Here is a 20,426-nt window from a genome sequence, read left to right on the forward strand (position 1 = left end):
TCTACCTGGTATCCTAACCACTGTCCAACTCTTTCATAAAGTTGCTTCCAACTCACGTGCTTCTGTTTTTGCTAATAATCTCTTGTGTTAAACTTTAATAAATGCCTTTTGGAGGTCCATATACACATTTTATGAGAAGATAACAGAAAGTGTAAACAATAATGATGTAATGATTGTAATCATTGGGATTTTCAAAAGGCTCTCAATAAGATGCCCCATAATATACGAACGAATAAGGTCAGATAGTGTGGAGTCAGGGGACAACAACAATATTGTCATGGACAGATGGATCTGTGACATGTAAATTTATGAGGAGGAGGTCATCTAGATTTTTGCCTGCTGTTGTTTCTCTCAGCACCTGCAGCAGGCCCAGTCTGGCAGATAGGTCCTTCAGAACTTGGGCAGCTCAGTTAGTACTTGTATCACTGAGCCACTCTTGGTGATGAAAGTTATGCAAATTACACCGATCCCTGAAAATATTTATCATGTTGGATTGGAGTAGCTTGTTTGAGAGCAAAGGGGCCTCTTGCAAGTGGCAGGCTTTTAAAAGTGAAACAGATAAAGTTCAGGGTCTATATGTTCCTGTTAGAGTGAAGGATAAGGCTGGCAGGAGTAGGGAACCCTGGATGACAAAACATATTGAGGTTTTGACCAGGAAAAAGAAGGAGGCATGGCTCAGGATTCCCTGGCGGTGTACAGGGGATACAAGAGTATACTCAAGAAGGAAATTAGGAGGGCAAAAAGGGGGCATGAGGTAGCTTTGGCCGAGAAGATTAAGGTGAATCGTTAATTCATCCTTAATCCTAAAATGTATTTGCTTTGTTTGCTTTGTTTGGCCGCTTGTTCCGCACTGTAATCAATCACTGTTTGTCGATGTACCATTTGTCAATGTTCTCCGTTGATTATTCTTTTGTCTACTATGTACCTTTTCCTCTTTTGCCTCCTAATCATTAATAAAAGGAACCAATCCACTTTGGGATTTCAGATGCAAGAAGTATTGCAAGAATAAAAAGAAACACCCTACATGTTAATATTTATTTCTGCATATTATTGATAAGCATAATAACATATTCAGTATTAAGAGCAAAGGTGTGCTATTCATGCATGGTCAGTAGTCAGTTCAGCCTTAACCCTCTTGTGTGGTTTTCCTGGTGACTATGACGTGTTAATGGTGTTACGCCTCGTTAGTAAATATTGATTTTGGTGTATTTTAATTGCTTTTTCAGCAAATGTAATAATCTATAACATCAATTTAACAATGGAAATGCCTTAAATTCTGTCAATTATATTATACATAGTGAGGCTAGCTGCTCATTGCATTTGTGGTCCTTTGTTTTAAGCCTGTGGAGGTACATTCCACGCATCATCTGGCAGTATCTCCAGCCCGACCTACTCACGCGCTGAATACAATGACATCAACTGTACATACCTCATTGTTGTTGGAAAGAACAGGATTGTTAAATTGAAGTAAGTAAAGAAACATTCCTCTTTGTAATATTTTAAAAAGAATTCTCACACTTTGGTACGAATACAGTTTCATGGCTATTAGCCTGATACTTGGCTGACATGACCATCAATCACATGTAACAATCAATAAATGTTAATCTGTCCCATCAGGGAATTCGAACACAGTTGGATCATACTTGAGCCCAATCCTTTTCTCATCTAATATTCACGCATGGGCAATTTAGTAAACATTCCAGTACATTGCTTACGGAACAAGAACCCTATCTGATTTCCCTTCCCTAACCTAAGGCCAGTTGTAGGATTCCTTTCACTGTTTCAACTGAGATCAATGAATATGTCACTGACCTGTCTTTTTGGCTTTCTGGCTCAGCAAATTAACGGATCAAGTTGTCAAACGAATAGTCTTCATTTATTTAAGCCTTCAATTTCTGCACAGTGAAATGCAAAAAGTGTTGATGCATGTTGTGAGGTGTTAACCATATCCTGTCTGGAATACATCAAATTGCCTGTTATATTTGCCGACACAACTGTTTCTGCGTTTCGAAATAATTAATTGTATGCTTGCAAGTTAACTCAATGATTAACTGAGGCACACATTCTAACCATCTGGTTGATAAGGTGGACCAAGCATGTTAATATGCAAGATGAGGGTTCATGAAGGTAGAACATAAGAACTAGGAACAGGAGTAGGCCATCTGGCCCCTCGAGCCTGCTCCGCCATTCAATGAGATCATGGCTGATCTTTGTGGACTCAGCTCCAGTCTCCGGCCCGTACACCATATCCCCGAATCCCTTTATTCTTTAGAAAGACATCTATCTTTTTCTTAAAAACGTTTAAAGAAGGAGCCTCAACTGCTTCACTGGGCAAGGAATTCCAGAGATTCACAACCCTTTGGGTGAAGAAGTTCCTCCTACACTCCGTCCTAAATCTACTTCCCCTTATTTTGAGGCTATGCCCCCTAGTTCTGCTTTCCGCGACCAGTGGAAACAACCTGCCCGCATCTATCCTATCTATTCCCTTCATAATTTTATATGTTTCAATAAGATCCCCCCCCCCCGCATTCTTCTAAACTCCAATGAGTACAGTCCCAGTCTACTCAACCTCTCGTCATAATCTAATCCCCTCAACTCTGGGATCAACCTAGTGAATCTCCTCTGCACTCCCTCCAGTGCCAATATGTCCTTTCTCAGGTAAGGAGACCAAAACTGAACACAATACTCCAGATGCGGCCTCACCAACACCCCATACAATTGCAGCATAACCTCCCTAGTCTTGAACTCCATCCCTCTAGCAATTAAAGACAAAACTCGATTAGCCTTCTTAATCACCTGTTGCACCTGCACACCAACCTTTTGCGACTCGTGCACCAGCACACCCAGGTCCCTCTGCACATCAGCATGTTTTAACATCTTACCATTTAAATAATAATCCATTCTGCTGTTATTCCTCCCAAAATGGATAGCCTCACACTTGGCAACATTGAATTCCATCTGCCAGACCCTAGCCCATTCACCTAACCTATCCAAATCCTTCTGCAGACTTCCGGTATCCTCTGCACTTTTTGCTTTACCACTCATCTTAGTGTCGTCTGCAAACTTTGACACATTGCACTTGGTCCCCAACTCCAAATCGTCTATGCAAATTGTGAACAACTGCGGGCCCAACACTGATCCTTGAGGGACCCCACTAGTTACAGGTTGCCAACCAGAGAAACACCCATTTATCCCCAATCTCTGCTTTCTGTTAGTTAACCAATCCTCTACCCATGCTACCACTTTACCCTCAATGCCATGCATCTTTAGTTTATGCAGCAACCTTTTGTGTGGCACCTTGTCAAAAGCTTTCTGGAAATCCAGATATACCACATCCATTGGCTCCCCATTATCTACTGCACTTGTAACGTCCTCAAAAAATTCTACCAAATTAGTCAGACACGACCTACCCTTTGTGAACCCATGCTGCGTCTGCCCAATGGGACAATTTCCCTCCAGGTGCCCTGCTCTTTCCTCCTTAATGATAGATTCCAGCATTTTCCCTACAACCAAAGTTAAGCTTACCGGCCTATAATTACCCGCATTCTGCCAACCTCCTTTTTTAAACAGTGGTGTCACGTTTGCGACTTTCCAATCCTCTGGGACCACCCCAGAGTCTAGTGAATTTTGATAAATTATCACTAGTGCGTTTACAATTTCCCTAGCCATCTCTTTTAACACTCTGGGATGCATACTATCAGGGCCAGGAGACGTGTCTACCTTTAGCCCCATTAGCTTGCCCAATACTGCCTCCTTAGTGATTACAATCGTCTCAAGGTCCTCACCTATCATATCTTTATTTCCATCAGTCACTGGCATGTTATTTGTGTCCTCCACTGTGAAGACTGACCCAAAAAACCTGTTCAGCTCCTCAGCCATTTCCCCGTCTCCTATTATTAAATCTCCCTTCTCATCTTCCAAAGGACCAATATTTACCTTAGCCACTCTTTTTTGTCTTATATATTTGTAGAAGCTTTTACTATCTGCTTTTATGTTCTGAGCCAGTTTACTTTCATAGTCTACCTTACTCTTCTTTATGGCTTTTTTAGTAGCTTTCTGTTGTCCCCTAAAGACTTCCCAGTCCTCTAGTCTACCATTATTTTTTGCCACTTTGTATGTTTTTTCCTTCAATTTGATACTCTCCCTCACCTCCTTAGATATCCATGGTCGATTTTTCCCCTTTCTACCGTCTTTCTTTTTTGTCGGTATGAACCTTTTCTGAACACTGTGAAAGATCGCTCGGAAGGTTCTCCACTGTTCCTCAACTGCTTCACCATGAAGTCTTTGCTCCCAGTCTACCTTAGCTAGTTCTTCTCTCATCCCATTGTAATCGCCTTGTTTAAGCATAAAACACTAGTGTTTGATTTTACCTTGTCATCCTCCAACTGTACTTTAAATTCCACCATATTGTGGTCGCTCCTTCCAAGAGGATCCCGAACTATGAGATCATTAATCAATCCTGCCTCATTACACAGGACCAGATCGAGGACCGCTTGTTCCTTTGTAGGTTCCATTACATACTGTTCCAGGAAATTATCCCGGGCACATTCTATAAACTTCTCCTCAAGGCTGCCTTTGTCAACCTGGTTAAACCAATCGATATGCAATCTCCCATGATAACCGCTGTACCATTTCTACATGCATCCATTATTTCTTTGCTTATTGCCTGCCCTACCATCCTGTTACTATTTGGTGGCCTATAGACTACTCCTATCAGTGACCTTTTTGCCTTATTATTCCTGATTTCCACCGAAATTGATTCAACCTTGTCCTCCATAGCACCAATATCATCCCTTACTATTGCCCGGATGCCATCCTTAAACAACAAAGCTACACCACCGCCCTTCCCGTCCATTCTATCCTTTCGTATAGTCTGATACCCTTGGATATTTAACTCCCAGTCGTGACCATCTTTTAACCATGTTTCAGTAATGGCCACTAAATCATAGTCATTCACGATGATTTGCGCCATCAACTCATTTACCTTATTTTGTATACTACGAGCATTCAGGTAAAGTACACTTCTGCTGTTTTTTATGTCTTTGTTATGAATCTTAACACCTTGATCAGTAACTTTTCGCAATTTATTTATCCTCTTACCCTTTCTCCTAATTTTCCTTGTCTTTGAACCCATATCTCTACATAATAACCTGTCACGTAACCTGCTGCCTTGATCTCCATTAACCATTATACTGTCCATAGCTTTACACTTCCCTTCCCCCCAACTTGCTAGTTTAAAGTCCTTGTGACCAACCTATTTATCCTATTCGCTAGAACACTGGTCCCAGAATGGTTCAGGTGAAGACCGTCCCAATGGTACAGGTCCCTCCTGCCCCAGTACTGATGTCAATGCCCCATGAAATAGAATCCCTCTTTCCCGCACCACTCCTTTAGCCACGTGTTAACTTCCCTAATTTTCTCAACCCTATGCCAATTGGCACGTGGCTCGGGTAGTAATCCAGAGATTATAACCCTGGAGGACCTGTTCTTTAATTTAGTCCCTAGTGTTTGATAATCCCCAAACAGGTCCTCTTTCCTAGTCTTACCTATGTTGTTAGTCCCAACGTGGACCACAACAACTGGATCCTCCCCCTCCAAAATCCTTTCAAGCCGATCAGAGATGTCCCTCGCCCTGGCACCGGGCAGGCAACATACCATGCAGGACTCTCGATCTGGCTTACAAAGGATGCCATCAATCCCCCTAATTATAGAATCCCCTACAACTACCACTTGTCTTTTTGCTCCCCCCTCTTGAATGGCTTCCTGTACCACGGTGCAGTGGTCAGTCAACGCATCCTCCCTACAGCCCTCTTCCTCATCCACACAGGGAGCAAGTACCTCATACCTGTTGGACAAGGTCAAGGGCTGAGGCTCCTCAACTCCTAAACTCAGGATCCCCTACCTGCCTCCCTTGCAGTCACACCACTCTGTCCCTGACCACTGCCCGAATTAACAGTACTTATTCTACCGGGTGTGACTGCCTCCTGAAACAAAGCGTCCAGGTAATGTTCCCCCTCCCTGATGTGCCGCAGTGTGTGCAGCTCGGTCTCCAGCTCATCAATTCTGAGCCGAAGTTCCTCGAGCAGCCAACACTTGCTGCAGATGTGGTCACTGACGGTCTCAATGGGATCCACCAGTTCCATCATCATACAGCAACAGCACATCACCTGTCCAGCCATATTCAACTAGTTAATTCATTTAAATTATTTTTTAATTTTTTTAAAGAACCTCAAGGATAAACCCGAACACCAATAAAAACACAGCCCTCTCTCGCCACTCACCCGAACTCAGTCACTCACCTAAACTCAGATGCACTCTGTTCCAATCAGCACTCCGTGTCTAAAGTCACTCCTGCCACACCTTTTGTGCTCTCACCTCTCCCAGCACTGTCCCGGCTCTCTCTCTCCAATCAAAGTTGGGTGTAAGATGAATAGAGGATTGGATAATGGACGTAACTCACCAAGGTTCCTTAGACAACACCTTCCAAACTCTTGACCACTACCATCTAGAAGGACAAGAGCAGCAGATACCTGGGAACCCCACCACCTGGAGATTCTCCTCCAAGTCACTCACCACGTTGACTTGGAACTATATCGCCATTCCTTCACTGTCGCTGGGCAACTTCCTGGAACTCGCTCACTTACAGCACATTGGGTGTACCTACATCTCAAGGACCGCAGTGGTTTAAGAAGGCAATTCACCACCACCTTTTGAAGGGCAACTAGGGGTGGGCAATAAATTCTGGCCTAACCAGCGAGGCCCACATCTCTTAAATGAATTTTTAAAAAGGAAGCAAAGAGTCGGAATAAATGGGACATTTTCAAGTTGACAGGCTGTGACTAGTGGAATGTTGCAAGGATCATTGCTGCGCCTCAGCTACTTACAATCAAAGTAATGACTTAGATGAAGAGACAGTGAGAATACAAAGAATGCATGGAATATAAGCTGTGAGGAGGACACCAAATGGCTGGAAAGAGATGTAGACATGTTAAGTTGGTGAGCAACAAAGTGGTTGATGGAGTATAATACGAGAAACACTTTGAGCAAAAGAATAGAAAAGCAGAATGTTTATTAAAAGCTGTGAAATTAGTAAAAGTTGATGTCTAGTGAGACTTAGGTGTACTCATACAAGGAATTCCAGAAGTTAGCATGCAGGTACAGCAAACAATTAGGAAGGCAAATAACACGTGGACCTTTATTGAAAGGGAATTGGAGTACAAGAATAAGGAAGTCTTGCTACAAGATGTCACATAGCATTGGTGAGACCACACCTGGAATTCCCTGTGGAGCTCTGAGATAGGGGCTGTGTGCAGAGCGAAGAGTGGGACTAATTGGATAAATGTACCATCGCACCAACATAGGCATGATGGGTTGAATGGTCTGCTCCGCTGCTGTATCATTCTATGATTCTGTGAAGTAGTCTGAACTGTTACCCAGAGATGTAATAGTATACAATAAAAATTTAAACCTTTCTTTGTCGAGATGAGTTTTCTTAATTATAATACTGGCCAATGAGGAAAGCAGCTGGGCTGATTTCAAAATTTATAGTCTCAAACTATGTGGATAGGCTCACAGAACTGAACATGTTGGTTCAGAAGCCAGTTATATCACTGATAGTAGTATGCACAGGTTTAGCAATATCTGAGTACTTTTCGGTATGATTAGGGCTGAGGCATAAAACAATTTAAAATTAATAGGTCGATACTTCAATATCCCATGGACTAATTTCAGGACCATTGTAATAAACATAAGAAAATCAATTTTAGCCTTTTACCAAAATAGCTATGAAATAGAAATCATATTTACAACATGAGATCATATTTAAAGAGTTTGGTAATCTAGTTATTTTCCTCCTCAGATTCAATGAATTCGACCTTGAGACTTCACCAGCATGCACCTCTATCTATGTGGCTGTCCATGATGGTTCAAACACTCTGGCACCACTTTTAGGCCAATTCTGTGGCTCAAAACTTCCACCAGTTCTGAGAAGTACCGATAGCTCTATATTCCTCGTGTTTAAAATAAACACATTTTTTACTTATGGAGGATGGAGGGCTTCATATACAGAGACATTAGGTAAGTGATGAGTGAGATTTGAGAAATCAATTAAATAAAAAATTCTTCCTGAATTTTAGGACAAATTCTTGTGATATATTTTAAGAAATTAATTTTGTTGTTTAGGGGTATTGTTGAGGCTAAACTCTTTTTGTAAAAGATATGTCCATTCCCAGAGTGGTAGCTTTTGAAGCTTCACATTTAAGGGTTAGATATCAATTTGAAAATCTGAACCAATTGTCAAGGGAAAAATAGGCACCACATTAATCACCACTAGAAAAACAGAAAGATATTTGGACCTGCATAAAAAGCTTTCGTTTCTGAAATCTGACGTTGTGATGTGAATCCTGCCCATTGTGGACGGGAGCACTTTTTAGCAAATCTGCATATTAAAACGAGACAGCTAGTCACACTTTAATGTGCAGATTCCTGAGTTACCCGAGGTGTGGGATCAAACTCCCTTGCCTCAGAGACATTGGGCGGGCACCGTTTAGTACTGGTCTCCACAATGGGGAAAAACCACAGTGTAAGGTCTTCCCAGCAAATGTACACCGAGGGGTGGATAACAGTGCAAACCCCCCTCGGTCTGGGTCATTAACACTCCAATGTATAAAGGAAACATGACAATGTAAATGTTTAGGAAGGAATTGTAACGTAAAGAGCGATATGTGTGTAAAGTTATCAAAATTGAATGGTAGAAAGTCAAGGGAATGTGTAACTCTGATGGAAATGTACAGTCAAGACAATTTGAAATGTTCTGTAATGTTTATGATAGATTTTATGAATAAAGTATATTTTTTGACAAAAAAACTGGTCTCCACAAACGGTGACCAGATGGAATGGCACTCGCCTGAGGTCTCCCAGGGGACCAGAGGTCCCCAGCTGCATGCCCCTTGGGCAGGGTGGTACCATGGAACTGCTGATGTTTTGTGGGGAGGATGGTACTTGCTGGAGCAGTTGGAGAGGTTTTAAACTAATGTGACAGGGGGATGGGAACATACGTAAGGATTCAGAGGAGCAGGAGGAATCAAGAACAAAAAAAGACAGAAAGGAGAATAAGAAAAGTGATAGGCAGAGAAATCAAGGGTCTGTTCAGATAATAACACTGTACAAAATAGTAGGGACGGGACAAGGTACCTTAAAAGGAAATGAAATGAAAATTGCTTATTGTCACAAGTAGGCTTCAAATAAAGTTACTGTGAAAAGCCCCTAGTCGCCACATTCCGGTGCCTGTTTGGGGAGGCTGGTACGGGAATTGAACCGTGCTGCCAGCCTGCCTTGGTCTGCTTTAAAAGCTAGCCCTTTAGCCCTGTGCTAAAGCAGACTCCAGGACTAGTCTTAAGGTTTTGTACCTGAACGCACAGAGCATTCGAAATAAAATGGATGAATTAATTGCACAGAGTTATGTAAAGGAATATGATATAGTTGGGATTACGGAGACATGACTCCAAGGTGACCAAGGATGGGAACTAACCATTGTGGGCTAGTCAGTTGTAGGAAGGACAGACAGAAAGAAAAAGGTGGTGGAGTTGCATTGTTGATTAAAGACGGTATTGATACAATATTGAAGAAAGATATTAGTACAGATGATGGAGAATTTGTCTGGGTTGTGTTATGAAACATTAAGGGGCAAAGACATTTTGTAGGAATGGTGTACAGACCACCAAACTGCAGTGGTAATGTTGGGAATAGCAGTAGACAGGAAATCAGCTGCATGTGACAAACGGACATCTGTGATTATGGGTGACTTTAATCAACATATAGATTGGGTGACTCAAATTAGTCACAGTACAATAGAGGAAGAATTTCTGGAGTGTAAATGGGATGTTTTTCTGGATCAGTATGTTGATGAACCAACAAGGGAACAGACCATCTTGGGCTGGGTGTTGTGCAATGAGAAAGGACTAGTTGGCTATCCATTTGTGAGAGAACCCTTGTTGATAGTGATCTTAATATGGTAGAATTCTTTATCAAGGTGGATAGTGAGGTAGTTGATTCTGAGACCAAGGTCCTGATCCTCAATAAAGGTAACGATGATGGTATGAGGTATGAGCTAGCTATGGCAGACTGGGAAACATTACTGAAAGGAAGGATAGTGAACAGGCAATGGGCAGGCATTCAAGGAACAAACAGATGAACTCCAAAAGTTGTTTGTTCCTATTTGGTGCAAGAGTGAAAAGGGAACTGTGGCCAAGCCATGGCTTGCAGGGGTAATTTGAGATAATATTAGATTCAAAGATGAGGCATACAAATTAGCAAGATAAAGCAATAGACCTGAGGATTGGGAACAGTTTAAAATTCAGCAAAGGCAGACCAAGGGATTGATTAAGAAGGGGAAAATACAATTTGAAAGTAAACTAGTGGGGAACATAAAAACTGACTGTAAAAATTTCTATAGGTATGTAAAGAGAAAAAGATTGATCAAAACAAATGTAGGTCCCTTACAGTCAGAAACGGAAGATTTTGAAGGCTTTCGACAAGGTCCCACATAGCAGATTAACATGTAAAGATAAAGCGCATGGGATTACAGGTAGTGTTTTGAGATGGATAGACAGCTGGGAAGCAGACTGGAAGATAAAAGTTGGAATAAATGGGCCTTTTTCTGATTGGCAGGCAGTAACATGTGGGGTACCGCAGTCTGTGCGAGGACCCCTACTGTTCACATTGTAGATTAATAATTTAGATGAGGGAACTAAATGTATTGTCTCCAAATTTGAAGATGATACAAAGTAGGATGGGACGGTGAGCTGTGAGGAGGATGCAGAATGATTTAGCGGGATTTTGACAGGCTGAGTGAGTGGGTACATGCTTGGCAAATGCAATATAATGTGGATAAATGTGAGGTTATCCGCTTCGGTGGCAAAAATAGGAAGGCAGATTATTATTTAAATGGGTGTAAATTAAGAGAGGTGGATACTCAGCGAGATCTTGGTGACATCATGCATCAGTCACTGAAAGTAAGCATGCAGGTTGTTTTTGAAAACTCACCACTATTCTTAGAAGTCCCCCTATACCAAAAAGGGCCGACATTCTAAATGGTGATCAGGGATTCTCACTCCCCGACTCCGATACAGGCTTCAGTGGGTGCTATGAAAAATGAAATGAAATGAAATGAAAATCGCTTATTGTCACAAATAGGCTTCAAATGAAGTTACTGTGACAAGCCCCTAGTCGCCACATTCTGGCGCCTGTTCGGGAAGGCTGTTACGGGAATTGAACCATGCTGCTGGCCTGCCTTGGTCTGCTTTCAAAGCTAGCGATTTAGCCCTGTGCTAAACAGCCCCTGCTATTCAGGTCAAACTATGTTTTCAAGTTATCCCCCGGTATAACCCATACCTTCACCGAAGATTTCATCTACTTACCACTTAGTAGCATCGATCCTGGGTCCCTCATTGCTAAGTAAGTAAGTAAAATAGACTTTGGAATAACCACTATTTCAGGTTAACTCTTGAGCTGAATCTGCCTACTCTTTAAATTCTAGTCTTCCTTAGATGTATTAGCTATTTTAGCTCATCTGCTTTGCCCTGTACCTTTCCCATGGCCGAGCTGACTGTAATCTGACTCTGAGCTGCTTCTCTTCTCTGCTTCTCTCTCTCTCCCTCTGAGTTCTGGTTCTCGTTCTGGTTCTGCCGTTCCCTTTCTTTGGGTTTATATATTTTTCTAAGAGTTATTAAGTTTTTATCACGTTATTGTAAAGTAACATTTTTCACTTTGATTGTAAAAAGTATCTTTGATCTAAACCTTCTAATCCAACTAAGTATTCATTTTGACATGACTTCATCTCATAGATCTGATTACATTGTTTTCTTTGTGATGTTCAAAATGCTTTGGTTTCAATAGAAGTGTGAATTTTAATTCCTGTCATTTCTATAGTTTTATTTTCCAATTGTGTCCTCAGCTCATAATTTTGACTTTGATTTTGTCTTTGAATTATGTTTCTCGTAGACTGATAGTCTCCAGTTTTCTTTAATTTACCTGGTTTAGCAAATTTTCACACCTAGAATTATCACCAAATTCAACTGAACCTCATCCTTTCTATTCCAGATCCTTACTAAGATAGTTACTTTCAATGAAGGTGTGATCCATTGTTTTCAGCTTCATTCAAAATCCTGTTTGTCTTGTTTGCTAAGCCTGCTTGACCAAGGCTATCTGCATTTTACAATCCTTCCCTGGCAGCTGCTGTTAACCCTTTGTGGGATCTTTCCCTGTATCCTCTCATGTTTCTCTCAGACCAGATATTGCCAGACTTCCATGTTTCAAATGACACATCTTTCCATATTTTCAATAACAAAGTGCAGCAGGCAGTAAAGAAGGTGAATGTAGGCCTTCATAGCGAGAGGATTTGAGTATAAGAATAAAGATCAAAAAGGAAATGCTGGAAAATCTCATCAGGTCTGGCAGCATCTGCAGGGAGAGAAAAGAGCTAACGTTTCGAGTCCAGATGACCCTTTGTCAAAGCTTTTATCCAGTGCTTTTGTAGGAATAAAGATGTTTTACTGCAATTGTACAGGGCATTGGTGAGGCCACACTTGGAGTATTGTGTGCAGATTTGGTGTCCTTACCTGAGGAAGGATGTTCTTGCTATGAAGGGAGTGCAATGAAAGTATACCAGGCCTATTCCTGGGATAGCGGGGCTGTCATATGAGGAGAGACTAAATCGGTTTGGATTGTATTCATTGGAGTTTAAAAGAGTGAGAGGGGATCTCATAGAAACTTACAAAATTCTAACAGGATTAGATAGGGTAGAATCCGAAAGAATGTTCCCGATGGTGGGGGAGTCCAGAACTAGGGGTCATAGTTTGAGGATAAGGGGTAAACCTTTTAGGACCGAGGAGAGGAGAAATGTCTTCACTGAGAGTGGTGAATCTGTGGAATTTGCTACCAAAGAAAGTAATTGAAGAAAGTAAAACATTGTGTAATTTCAAGAGGGAATTACATATAGTTCTTGGGGCTAAAGGGATCAAGGGACAGGGGGGGAAGGTGGGATCAGGGTATTGAACTTGATGATCAGCCATGATCATAATAAATGACGGAGCAGGCTCGAAGGGCTGAATGGCTTCCTTCTGCTTCTATTCTCTCTGTTTCTATGTTTCTATGAGCCGTGCGTTTGATGGGCCGGGGTGTCTATAGAAGGTGGCATGTGTGGGCACTGCACCTGGACATGAAACGGTTGTGCTGGTGGGTGCCAAGGGGTGCTGATGAGCAAGCACAAATTGGATGTGGGGAGGGTGCGAAGTGTTAGCCAGTGATTTATGGGGGGGGGGGGGGGGGGGGGGGGGGGGGGGAGGGGGGGGGGGGGTTGAGTTGGGAAATTGAGGGGTGACAGGCGGAACTGATACCTGGAGAGAGGTGGTAACTTACGCTTGCAGCTCGGTGGAGGTCGGAAGTCTTTTCCGACATTGGACACTGGTCCTCCTGGTCATGCTGCTTGCACACTGACAGCCATTGCCACTGTCTCCCAGGTGGCATTGGTGGCCCTGCCGCTGGCCCTTCGACTCCCTCAGTGGAACGGGATGCACCATGTCTCATTCACAGCATCGAGAAGCCTGTCCAGGTCAGCATCCTCAAAGGGAGCAGCATGTCTGTGGCTGCAATGCTTGTGTGTTGACTGGGAGTGAGTGGTGAGGGAGCATTTAAAAGCAGCTCCCCCTTGTGAGCGGCGTGACACTGAGGCGCAAGTCTGGCGAATCAGGCAGCAAGAAAGCCAGTAATGGCGAGGTGCTGACAGGGGCTCATTTTCAGCACTAAATATGGCTGCGATCTCACCAACATGCCCAAAATAACACTTAGAAATGTTTCCGTTAAATCGCGCCCTGGAAGTCTCTCAACCATCATATTGATAAAAGGACAAAAGAGTGCCTGAAAGAGATTTTAGATTTTTTAGAAGTCAAAGATACTTGTACAGAAGCACTAATCAAAGGAATGATGCATATTCTCCTGTATAAAGAGATCGGGATGTTGACTTCTTCTTGCATAATAATAGTAACCACATTAATGCTCTGTATCAAATTACTGACCATAGTCTCTTTGCAGTAATTGAAACCCCATGTGACAACTGAATGGGGTTGGATTTGAATTCTTAAAGATGAGAAAGCTAAGGGTTGATTTTATTGAGATATTTAAATGAAGGGAATTGTTAAGGTTGTTAAGAAAGTACTCTTCCCTTCATTAGAGGGCATAATCTTATAATTCAAAATTAGTTGAATAAAAGATAATCCAGGAATAAAATCTTCAATCAAACAGTTATAATGGTAGTGTAAGTACTGACCCAAAGGGCACTAAACGATCACTGAAGACATGCTCATTACGAACTGCAAGACTCTCACCCATCACATTGATAAAGCACAAAAGAGTGCCTGAAACAGGTTTAATGTTCTTTGTTTATGAAAATAGCTGGCCTAATGCCTATTCAAGGCCCTCACTGCGAGGCTGAGTTGCCCTGAGGAGGCCGCGCCAGCATTGGCTGCAATTAGGAAGATAATAATAATCTTTATCATTGTCACAAGTAGATTTACATTAACATAGCAATGAAGGTACTGTGAAAATCCCCTGGTCGCCACATTCCAGCGCCTGTTCGGTTACACAGAGGGAGAATTCAGAATGTCCAATTCACCTAACAAGCACATCTTTCGGGCCTTGTGGGAGGAAACCGGAGCACCCAGAGGAAACCCACGCAGACACGGGGAGAACATGCAGACTCCGCACAGTGACCCAAGCGGGAATCGAATCTGGGAACCTGGCGCTGTGAAGTAACAGAGCTAACCACTGTGCTACCATTCCTCCCATAAGATCAGATCGACATGCAACCTAACAGGCAGTCATTACAGGGAATCAAGCACACAGCATCCTAGTGTTTTTTGATAAGGGCAGAGAGCACAAAAGCAAAGAGGATATGTTGAACTTGTATAAAGCACTAGTTTGGCCTCAACCGGAGTATTGCACCCAGGTTTTGGTGCCACAGTTTAAGAAGGATGTAAAGGCATTAGAGAGAATGCAGAAAAGGTTCAATGAGACTAATTACAGGGATGGGGAACTTCAATTATTGCTGGAAAAAGAAACACGCTGACAAAATCTTTCATCTGGCATTCATCAGAACAGATTCACAAGACTAACAATTGAAAGGGTCAACAATTTATACCAAACAGTGGCACAGTGGTTATTAGCACTGCTGCCTCAGAGCTTCAGGGACCCAAGTTGAATTCTGGCCTTGGGTGACTGTATGGAGTTTGCACGTTCTCCCCGTGTCTGCGTCAGTTTCCTCCGGGTGCTCCTGTTTGCTCCCACAGTCCAAAGATGTGCAGGTTAAGTAGGGTTGTGGGGATGGGGCAGGGGTGTGGGCCTGGGTAGGGTGCTCTTTCATAGGGTTGGTTCAGAATTGATGGGCCAAATAGCCTCCATCTGCTTTGTAAAATTTCTATGATTCTATCACCAAAAGCTTGGGGAATGGCCATTCCCTGGTTCATTTCACATGGTAATGCCTTGACCAATCAGATTTGACTTCCTGGTTTGGATTTAAACGATGCAGCTACTATCTCAGCAGACACTTTTTTTAAGATCCTAGGAAGTAGGCCGTCAGATCCTGAATCATGCCCCATCCCATTCTCCCACCGCAAAAAATACATCTGTCAAAAATGGGAGCAAAACCTCTGCATTTTTAAAGGTCTGGGGAGTCCGGCGGTGTCTCATTTCAGCTAGTGACAGTTTTGTGCTCTTTCCTACAGCCGGTGCAGACCCGATGGGCCGAATGGCCTCCTTCTGCACTGTAAATTCTATGATATCTATGATTGAAGTTGTAGGGAACAAAATGGAATTTCCTATTTAGATTTACAAGCGTTGCTCCTTCAATTCTTCATTTGTTTCCCATGGGGACGTCTGACAATGATTAAAGCTACACAACGTTTGTGCTTGGCAGTTTTCAGCATTGAATTGATTTGCTATTCTTAAAGGGAATGAAGTGGAAGAGTTTATGCCGCCTGCTGCTTGGATCCAAAGCATGAAATGGTAGCAATTCTGTTTGCGCTTTATGGCTTAATCGAGTAATGAGATTTGGAGGCACTTTCTAAGGCACAAAATACTCCTGTGACCTGAGAATGTTGGCAAAGTGAATCCTTTGGCATAAAAGCTCCATACACATTATAATTTTGGCCTTGACTGACTGCACTGATGGATAGGTTTGTTGTTTTTTTTCTGCCATCATTTTTGACCTTGCTCAATATATCTTCAGAAACTAGTCAAATTCTATAATAATATTTATAATATTTTCTGAATGTTCTCACGGGATGTGCACCTCACTATTCCATTCTTACTGATGCAGAAAATGCATCTTAAACATTTCTCATTCCATTAATAAATAACACTGATGATGAAGGGAAATGCTGCCATTATTTAATGGCTCTCACTCCCATTTTTTCACCCCTAGATTTTCTCCAGTTCGTCCTTCCCACCTGAAGATAGCAGCTCATGCTGAAGTGCCATTAAATGAGCATCAGCAGCCTTTCAGTATCTTGTTCAACTGGTCGTCAGCTGAGCTAGTTAGTTTGTTTTCATTCATTTAAGGGATGTGGGTATCACTGGTTAGGCCAGCATTTATCGGCCATTCCTAATTGTCCATCAGAAGATGCTGGTGAGTTGCTGTCTTGAACCGCTGCCGTCCCTGAGGTGTAGGTACACCCACGGTGCTGTTAGGGAGGGAGTCCCATGATTTTGACCCAGTGACAGTGAAGGAACAGAGAGGAACGTCCAGGTTGTGGTGTTTCCATCTATCTGCTTCCCTTATCCTTCTAGATGGTACTGGCCATGGTTTGATAGGTGCTGCCTGAAGAACCTTGGTGAGTTACTGCAATGCATCTTACAGATGATACACACGGCTGCCAATATTCATCGGTAGTGAGGGATTGAATGTTTTGGAAGGGATAGCAATCAAGCGTGCTGCTTTATCCTGGTTTGTGCAAGCTTCTTGAGTGTTGTTGGAGATGTGTTCATTCAGGAAAATGGGGAATATTCCACCACAGTCCTGACTTTAGGGCAACATGATGGCATAGTGAATAGCACTGCAGCTTCACAGAGCCAGGGACCCAGGTTCAATTCCGGTCTCGGGTGACTGTCTGTGCGGAGTTTGCACATTCTCCCCATGTCTGTGTTGGTTTCCTCCGGGTGCTCCAGTTTCCTCCCACAGTCAAAAGATGTGCAGGTTCGGTGGATTGGCCATGCTAAATTGCCCCTTAGTGTCCAGGGATGTACAGATTAGGCGGGGTTACTGGGGGGTTTTATGTTCCCTGCTAGTTTACCTTCAAATTGTATTTTCCCCTTCTTAATCAATCCCTTGTTCTGCCTTTGCTGAATTTTAAACTGTTCCCAACCCTCAGGTCAAATGCTTTTCCATCTAATTTATATGTCTCTTCTTGTAATCTAATACTATCTCGCGAGTTGAAATGTAAATCCCACCCACAATGGGCGCGATCACTTTTTGGCAAATCAGCATATTAGCATAAGACAGCTCGCCTCACTCTAATATGCAGTTTCCCGAGATACCTGAGACTTTGGGATTCAACTCCTCCGCCTTGGAGACCTCGGGCGAGCGCCGTTCAGCACTGATTCCCACAAACAGGGACCAGATAGAATGGCACTCATGGGGGTCTCCCAGAGGATTGGAGGCATCCAGCTGTATGCCCTTTGGGCAGGGTGGTGCCCTGGTACTGTTGGTGCCACCTGGGAACCCTGGCAGTGCCACCTGGGTGCCAGTCTGGCACTGCCAAGGTACTCAGGTGGCACTGCTAGCTGGCATATGCACTGCCAGGGTGCCAGTTTGGCACTCCCATTTTCTGCATGTGCGCAATCGGGCTGTAGTTGGCCAGCATGGGCGTTGGGGGTGTTGCAGGGGGGGCCGGGGACCCCCCTCATAGAGTGTTCGGGCTGATGGGGATGCCGTGAATTGTTTCGGGGACTTGGAGATCAGGACGCCTTTTAAAAATGGCGTCGCGATCTCTCACTACTATGGCCAAATCTGGCGAGCGGAGCTCCTCTCTGACGAAAACGGGGCTATGTGCAACCTCAGCCGCGCGTTTCCTATTCAGGCCCCTTATTCAACACGAGTCACGTTGAATAGCCATGTGTTTCTCGGCACTGCGAGAGCCAGGAAACACGTGGCTAAACGCGCTCGCTAGATGACTTTGTTCCCTTTTGGGAGAATCGCGCCCATTGTGTCATCAGCAAATTTTAACTATATCTTTGGCCCCTTTGTCCAAGTTATTTATATAAATTGTAAATACTTGAGGCCCCAACACAGATCCAAGTGGCATACAACTCATTACATCTTGCTAACCAGACAATGATCCATTGATGCCTACTGTCTGTTTCCCGTTAGCTAGCTATCTTCTCACGTTCTCCCCGTGCCTGCGTGGGTTTTCTCCGGGTGCTCTGGTTTCCTCCCACAAGTCCCGAAAGACGTGCTTGTTAGGTAAATTAGATAAACCAATCAGTCCTCAGACCTGTTCTGCATTCAGTGATAGTGTGATTTATCTGTATCTTAACTCCATTCACTTGCCTTGACTCTTTACCCTTTTATATCCTTATCCACCAAATATTATTGGTCTCAGATTTAAAGTGAGTTAGAATTTGTTGCTTTTCATGGGAGAGAGTTACTTATTGCTCCCACACCTTTCTCGCTAAATGGTCTGGTTCTGGGTTTGCAAGTTTGAAATATTTTCTGTAATGTTCAGCAGAAATGCTCCTCCAGACCTCACATGGAACCCTTGGCTCTCTCTTTCTCAGCCTCACCCCTGCTTTTCCCAATCATGACCGGAGCACATTACTTTAATAGCAGCCAAGCCTCCCTGCTCCAGAGCTTTCCACTGTATTGCCTCCAGAAGCCAAAAGGAAATATCTGGAATAAAAACTAAATCCAGATTGTTTGCAATAACACAATAATGAAAAATCAATAATTCATTGAACACATTCTGAGTGTGGACAGCATTGTTACGACAATTGCTTATTATTTTACTAATTCAACTATTAACAAGTGATAAATGAAGTATCCAAACTTAATGGCTGAAGAAGTTTTGTGAAAGCATGCACTGCTTTGCTTTTTTTCACTCCCATTTGATAGTATAGTCTTTGTGTCATTTGGCAGTCAGCAGCTCAACTCATTCATTCATCAACAGAGGCTCATTTTCTAATTATTATCTGTTATCCCTTTTACTGTAATGTGCAATGAAGTCCAAGAATACTCAACTCAGACATTTTTTGTTAACATACCCATGAATGCGCTTTGGCAGAACAAATGCATAATTAATTAATCAATCAATTACATTTGTAAGTTTCGGCAGAGCTGTTCCATCACTGGAGATTTCACAATAGGTCACATCAGCACATGCATTCTTTGGCTGGATCTTGTCATTTGGAATCATAATGTGTGCCCTGTCCAAAACCAGGCCCTTGACTCCTAGTCTTCTCTGAAGATTTTAATTTCCCAATACCTTCCTTCATGGACAGCATAGTAGCACAGAGGTTGGCACTGTGGCTTCACAGCGCCAGGGTCCCAGGTTTGATTCCCGGCTTGGGTCACTGTCTGTGCGGAGTCTGCATGTTCTCCCCATGTCTGCGTGGGTTCCCTCCGGGTGCTCCAGTTTCTTCCCACAAGTCCCAAAAGACTTGCTGTTAGGTAATTTGGACATTCTGAATTCTCCCTCAGTGTACCTGAACAGGCGCCGGAATGTGGCAACTAGGGGCTTTTCACAGTAACCTCATTGCAGTGTTAATCTAAGCCTACTTGTGACAACAAAGATTATTATTATTCAATTTTCAAGCCATCCAACATTAATATTCTTTACTTTCCTCTTCTTATTCCTTTAAATCTTCATTCCATTATGTCACTTCCCTCTTAAAATGTACCCTGACAAGTCTCTCACTCTAATTTCCTAATTACATTCAGCAAATGTCTTTGTTCATTCACTCTCCTCAGCACTTCAACATTTGTTACTTTTTCCCATTTCCCTGGCCCTACACTCATCCCTGAAGCATCTCGAAAACAAGGACTCCTACATTAGACTCCTATTTATTGATTACAGCTCCGCCTTCAACACCATAATCCCAGCCAAGCTCATATCAAAGCTCCAAAACCTAGGACTTGGCTCCCCACTCTGCAACTGGATCCTCGATTTTCTGACCAACAGACCACAATCAGTAAGAATGAACAACACCACCTCCTCCACAATAGTCCTCAACACCGGCGCCCTGCAAGGCTGCGCACTTAGCCCCCTACTCTACTCCCTGTACACACGACTGCGTGGCAAAACTTGGTTCCAACTCCATCTACAGGTTTGCTGACGATACGACCATAGTGGGCTGGATCTCGAATAACGATGAGTCCGAAT

At 43.0% G+C, this 20,426-nt stretch overlaps 1 protein-coding gene across 1 annotated transcript in view; it reads left to right on the forward strand.

Moving 5' to 3' along the window:
* The window catches only part of cubn (cubilin (intrinsic factor-cobalamin receptor)), a 604,171-nt gene that overhangs the window by 499,176 nt on the left and 84,569 nt on the right, over positions 1 to 20,426 (forward strand). The window contains exons 51-52 of the mRNA XM_072510233.1: positions 1,341 to 1,467; positions 7,859 to 8,076. Coding sequence (XP_072366334.1) covers positions 1,341 to 1,467; positions 7,859 to 8,076 — 345 coding nt within the window. The remainder of the gene's footprint in view (positions 1 to 1,340; positions 1,468 to 7,858; positions 8,077 to 20,426) is intronic.

This window comes from Scyliorhinus torazame, chromosome 6, assembly GCF_047496885.1.
Source record: "Scyliorhinus torazame isolate Kashiwa2021f chromosome 6, sScyTor2.1, whole genome shotgun sequence".
In the NCBI taxonomy this organism is placed as follows: Eukaryota; Metazoa; Chordata; class Chondrichthyes; order Carcharhiniformes; family Scyliorhinidae; genus Scyliorhinus; species Scyliorhinus torazame.